This window comes from Rousettus aegyptiacus, unplaced genomic scaffold, assembly GCF_014176215.1.
Source record: "Rousettus aegyptiacus isolate mRouAeg1 unplaced genomic scaffold, mRouAeg1.p scaffold_m13_p_4, whole genome shotgun sequence".
In the NCBI taxonomy this organism is placed as follows: domain Eukaryota; kingdom Metazoa; phylum Chordata; class Mammalia; order Chiroptera; family Pteropodidae; genus Rousettus; species Rousettus aegyptiacus.
This window is the reverse complement of record NW_023416307.1, coordinates 131730291-131736833: the sequence shown is the minus strand read 5'-3', so window position 1 is coordinate 131736833 and position 6543 is coordinate 131730291. Positions and strand designations below refer to the sequence as shown.

General features: G+C 40.0%; 1 protein-coding gene across 3 annotated transcripts in view; it reads left to right on the top strand.

Moving 5' to 3' along the window:
* Positions 1 to 1766: 1766 nt before the first annotated feature.
* The window catches only part of ATP2C1 (ATPase secretory pathway Ca2+ transporting 1), a 115472-nt gene continuing 110695 nt past the window's right edge, over positions 1767 to 6543 (top strand). For 2 of the 3 annotated variants that reach the window (XM_016140269.2, XM_016140268.2), the window contains exon 1: positions 1767 to 2106. In XM_016140269.2, coding sequence (XP_015995755.2) covers positions 1999 to 2106 — 108 coding nt within the window. In that variant the 5' untranslated portion in view covers positions 1767 to 1998. The remainder of the gene's footprint in view (positions 2107 to 6543) is intronic. The other variant, XM_036219702.1, reaches the window with a different exon arrangement.

The following is a 6543-nucleotide window of genomic DNA, read 5'->3' as shown; positions in this document are numbered from 1 at the left end:
TAGGACAGAGTTTTTAGTTTGGGTTTCCCCACCCCCCACCCCGCTCCCTCCCCATGTCTTTCTCACACTCCTCAACCTCGGGAAGGGTGATCATGAGACAACCATTTGAAATGAAGTCTGCTTTGTGTTCGTCCTTTGGGAAAAGGCTTTGATCACCAGCCGTGCTGTGGGCGTTTGGCAGGCTGCCGGCTCCTGCCTATAATAAGAGGCATCCCTGAAGGTTTAGATATTTAAAAAGAGAGAAGCAAAAGGGCAGGTGGTGTATTTCTCGAGAGTGTGTATAAATGGCATCTTTGCCTGCTCCCAATGCCCTGGGGGCCACCCTTTTTTCCAGGGCCTCAAGGTGGCCAGAGTGTCCAGATTTCCAAGCTCCCTGATTTGGGGGGCTGTGAGCTGGCAGGGAGTACATAATACTGTGCCCTTATCATATCCGTGGCAAGCCGGTGCTTTTCTCTGGCCCTCATTAGAGTCTGCTGTCTCCAGCATACACAAGAGGACTGAAGAAGCCTTCATAAGAAATAGCCATAGGGCCTCCTCCTAGGAGGCTGCTCTAGGAGCCGTATGTAAATGACTTCTTAGAATTGCCAGCCTGGCCCTGGTGAGACTGGAAGATCACCTTGCAAGTGGGCCCTATGCCAGCCTGCCAGATGGCCTGGGCTGCTGGCAGCACGGCCCACATTAGGCCTATCAAGTGTGTTCCCTGAAGGCGGCTGGCCCAGCCAGGAGTGTCAGGGAGGCTGTCCTGGCAGAAGGCTGGGACTGCTCCATGGGTTCCCCAGCTCTGCCTGCCCCATTTACCCCAACCTGCCATGCTCTTTCTAAAGGAGGAAAGACCAGCTATACCTTTCCACTCGAAAGCAAACCGCTACATCTCATGATTTGTGGTTGATGTCAGCCTAGACTCTACATGACAGCTCCTCACAAAAGTGGACAAATGTTTCCATCAAATGAACCGACTACTGCAAAGTTACAAAGGATAATAAAATAGCAAAGCCTACGTGGGGACTTTGTTCAGGAACCGTATGATGTCTATAGAGTATTAAGAAATACTGAACTTTCAAGTATTATGATTTCATGTCCTCTAAGACCACAGACCTCTTATCATGGTTCCTTTTTAAAGCATGAATCCTTTTTAAAATAGTTAGAAAGTAAATGTATAACATTTTTTCTCCCTTACACTCAAAATAAAGCCTGGGGAAGTTTAATGTTCTCGGATTCAGCCTGTGGATTTGAGATAAGGATTCAAGGAGAGAAACCTTTTAACTCGAACAGAATCTGTTTGCAACTATTGTTCAATTAACATAAAGTATCCGGTTCCTAGGTCCGTTGCATAATACATGACAATGTAAATAAACCAAATGTTTTAAGTGCTGACAGTGAACTCCTTAATAACAATGAAAGGTGAGGTAATTTGTTAGTTTTTTTTTTTTAAGTCCATTAAAAAAATGCTTCTCAAGACCGAATGAATCAACATTTTAGAGCTGAGATGTAGCTGAGGGTTGTCCACGAGTGCTCACAATGATATGAAATCTAGAAGGAAACAGTAAAAACCACATGTCACGTTCTCTTTAAGAGCTGGAAAAGCTGTCAGAAGAATTAAGATTAAACCTCATGTGAGTCTGTGGGTGTGGAAAGTCACCAGCTAGCTAATATTAACATAGCTTGCAACAGAACGCTGTTGCTAGAAATAGGACAGTCGCATCACTACCACCGAGCAATTTGCATTATGTGGACCAGCCCCTAAATTCCTCCTGGCTCCTCCGGCCTGTGGGCACTACATTTCTGGACGCTTTTAGACAGAGTTCACACTTGGCTGTCTGGTTTCACCAGGAACTCTACCCAAAAGAGGAAGTGGCAAAAAAGAACATCTGCTTTATTTGCTGGAAAGTGATCGAGCTACAAGCAAATCCTTAGGCATCTGAAGAATTGTGAAGCTTCTAGATTTCATATGGTTGCTGACAGGGAGGGGCAGAAAAGAACCTTCTTGCTTTCCTCACCATGGATAATCTGTTGCCTCAGTCCAGATTCTCTTATTTCAAAAAATACCCTCTCCATGCACTTAGAAAATATGTATCGATGCTGAGAAACCAAAGAGCTGAAGAACAGGTATCCTTTTGTTTATATTATATTAGCTTTTGGGTGTTGCTTCTACTTCACTTGGCCATCTAGTTTCTGCTAGTTTACATGTTTATAGTTGCAGGTCTGTGTCTGTGCCTGCTTGGGGTTGTTCAAACTTCACAATCAGAAAAGCAACAAAGATTTATTTGAACTCAGAATGTGCGGATCATTAGATTAAGTTCAAATTCTGTAATAAAACTGTGTGCTTTTCTTTCTTCTGAATAGCTAGACTGCTCTACTCTGTCAGAGTTAAACTGTGGATTCCTTGATAATTTTCTAGGCCCTCAAATATAGATTTTAAAACTATTATTATCTAGACAAAAAGAAGTACAAAGCCCTAGAAATAACATGACTTCTCTTATGTATTTTAAATATCACCAAGATTTGTAAAACAAAAAAATGTTTTGTAGATTGTAAATATGATAGCCTTAGGCAGATCACTAATGAGCTGAGAAGAACTTTCAGCCATAATTAGTCTTTTTTTTTTTTTTTTTTTTTTTTTTGGTGAAGGGTAGGGGGATAAAGCACCTCAAGTTTCAATCTTTTTAGCCAATGAAAAGTTAGGATTTCTAGTAGTAGACTCTAGCATGTGGGAGTATATTTTTAGAAACCATTAAAATGTCTGATCGCTTCTTGTTTAAAATCATGCTTTCAAAAAAATCATGCATTCATTTTATTGTTTTGAGATGTATATTATCTTGTACAATTATGAAAAAGGCATTTCTAAAAATTGCTTTTCTGAATTATACTAAATTGTTAGACGAAACCTCTGTGCCTGATCCATTAAATCTGGTGGTTCTTTTAGAAATGAGTATGGCAATGATAAACAACAAATGTATAGCCGTATCAAAGACCAGAGTCCTAAAGTGCTTGGACATCATGCTTGTTGCTAGAACTGCAAAGCTGCATGGGAGATATTAGCAGTGTCCTGTATTTGAATGAGGTGACCTACTTATTAAAATATTTCCAGGAAGTGAAAGCAAAGGTCAGCAGACAGAAAATCCTCTAATGACAGGTTTCCCCAATAGTCGATGCATAATTTGGAAAATGAAAATCATTACTACTGTTCAAGAAGAAATCGCTTTTATGCTGTGCTTTAATAATTTTACAATGAGCTGGAAATTCAGACTGTGCTCACTAAGCGGCTACGCCTAGTAGCTAATTTATCTCTTACTTAGGCAAGGTGTCATGAATTATGAGGAAACCTCTTAGTTTCCAAGTCTCAACATGTGCTTGCTTTTTAGAAAGCCAGAGCCCCAGGTAGTGGCGCTCTGAGTTGTCTGCCACACTCACTAAATTTACTTCCACATGCTTCTTCAGGCTTCATTACTACAAGAAGAGGGGGGTGGATGTGGGTAATGGGGAAGGAAAGGTGGCTGAAAGGATGGGACTGTAAATGTGGGCTGTGGATAAGTGATTTTTCTCCTCCTTTTTCTCAATATTATAAATTTTTGAAGATGTGGCTATATTGCTTATACTCTTTTTAAAGTTTATTTTTTGTTTAGTGGTTACCAGAGGGAAAGTGGAGAGGGAGGAGGCAGATAAGGGTAAAGGGAGTAAAATATAGGGTGATGGAAGGAGATGTGACTTTGGGTGGTGAACACTCAATGCAATATACAGAAGATGTATTATTGAATTGTACACTTGAAAACTATATTACTTTATTAACGAATGTCACCCCAATAAATTTAATAAACAAACCAACAAAACAAAAATAAAGAATAAAATGTTGCAAATGCATTCAGAAGAACATTAGAATTTAACACAGATCCTGACTTGGACTAAGTGGATGGCCCCTCCCAAGTTTACGACCATTGGAAAACAGCTATGAATATTGTGCTGATTTCTTAATTCCTCTATAGTTAATGGAGAAATAAAGAAAAATGACATGTTTGATTTCTTTCTGAAACCAATTATAGCTCTGCAGACATAATGTCTCACAGAATTAGAGAAATTAGGTCAGAGTCAATCATGGCTAACCTTGGAAAGCTTGTTGGAAAGTTATAAAGGAGGTTAATAATGTCTATGATTTAAGGACCTATATTTTGGTTGTCTCTAACTCTTACATTTTTGTAAGATAGATCCTCAACATAAAGGTGAGGGAAGTGAGACTTAGAGACCTTAAGAGGTCTTGCTCAAGGCTGCCTGGCCAGAAAGTACTGAAGGAAAATTTGAACTCCCGTTGACCTGGCTTTAAACTTAATCCATTTTATCATATGCTTTATCTCTAAATAATCTAGTGACGGCAACACGCAAACAGCTAGTCTTTTCCTAGAGAGTGTTTTCTAACGCTTCAGGTATTTACATGCCACTGCCATAATTCTTACCATGCGTTTTTACTGCTTGTATGTATTTATGTATTCTTTAATATTTCTTTATATTTGCATTTAAGTCACTCACTTTAAAACTTAAATTTGTTTAGATAGAAAATTTTTATAACTGCTATAAATGGAAAACCACTGTCATAGTCCAGAAATAGAAGAGAAGCATAAATATAATAAAAGCAAGATAGTGTTAAATATTAGCTAGATACTGTTAGCTGTGAAACCTTTAAGCCTGAAAGCTGCTCCATTTTTAAGTAGGAAGATTAGCTTTTAAGCGATTAGCATCCTTGTAGCCAACTGAGAAATTCTCCTGGGCAAGGATAGGAGGGAATTAAAAGATAGACAACTTTCTCAATTCCAAGTAATTCATTGTTATTTAATGTAGTGTCTGCGTGCCTTCCATTTCATCTAGCATCATTGGTACCACCAATGCTGTGTTCCACATACTTGGAGAATATTATCCTAGATACACCATCTGCTTCTCCACCTCTGTGCATTCACGTACACTCCTCCCTTTAGCCTAGAATTCCTTTCTTTATTTACACCCTGCCTACCTATTCAAGACTCAGGTTCAATGGGCTCAGGAAAAAGCTTGCTCCAGTTTTGCTGGGAAGAGTAAAGTGTAGCCCCTTCTTTCTAAGATATTCTGTCTGCTTCCATGAGGGCCTCATACTATATATGTCTTTAGCAAGCCATTTGCTTACATATCTACATATGTGCACTCATACGCACATGACATGGAGTGGTATCTCGTTCTTTGTTTCCTCAGGCCCATATTGGAGCCTGGCACAGGCCGGTACAGGAGGACCTGCACCTCAGGCAGGTTGCCTATGGAGCGCTCCTCCTTTTTTGCCTCTACTCATCTCTTGACTGGGCCTGAAGGGTTCCATACGTTCCATTGTTATACTTACCTTATCTATAGATGATTTTTTGTTTAAAGCTTCTCCTCAGTGTTCTTTCCTTTTGCACTTGCTGTCATATAGACATGAAGTTTTGAACTGAGGGTTGGTTGGTTTGGTAGTTTTTGTTGTTTTTCCTATTGGAATGTATCAATCAATGGGCAGACAGGTTATTTATCAAATTGAGAATAAATATCTCATTCTTCGTATTATTCTTAGACTCCATTATAGCACACCTTTCACAAAGTCAAGTCCCTAACTAGGTAGAAGATTAAGGTTACTAATTAGATGAAAGTGCTGAAGGTTGGAAAAAATTGATGAACATTTTGAATATTATCACTCAAAGTGTTTTTGTGGTGGTGGTGGTGGCTGGGAGGACCCAAGCTAAATGCGTTCTCATATGAGTTTGGGCAGGTGTACTAACACATGCATAAAGGTATATGATTGCAGTTATTTTCTTTTGTTCTGATGGGAAAAACAGTCAGGGTCTGCCTCAGATGTTAACGTCTTAGCTTGTGGGAAATGAGCAAAACTTATAGGTCATATTATCTTGTGTAGTAGAGTCCTCAAAGCTTACCACGTGGCTCAGATGACCAAGTAGGACACCGAGTGGAGAAGGGAGAATTTGCTCCACTTTTGGACAGGTTGTAGCTTGGCTTCAGCCAACGAGGCCTACAGAGAACTGAGTGCTCTATGAACCCCCAGGAAATGCTCTTAGGGGTTATCACCATTGATATAGACATTGTCCATGGGTGCTAGAACCAAATGATAAAAGAAGGCTATGAGCCTATATGGAACAGTCTGCTCTCTTTCCCTTGGTAAAACACCACCAATTTGAGACAACTTCAAAATATTTATCCCCAGTGCATGTTAACCTCTATCCAATTGCCTATTTGACATCTCGATCTGAATGTCTTATGGATGTTTCAGACTGAATGTGTCCGAAGAGAACTCACAAGCTCTGTCTCCAAACCTACTTCTGCTCAGGTCCATTCATCAACCCAAAAGCTCAAACCAGAAACTTGGGAGTCACTTTGGCACCTCCCTTTCTCTCCCTCACCTCCCTTTTGCAAACTCTTAACAAGCCTAGTCAATTCTATTTCGAAAATAGTTACTGATTCACCTACCAACCCTGCTATACCGTCCTTTCTTGCTTGGACCATTGCGATAGCATTCAAATTTGTGTTCCCACATTCACTCTT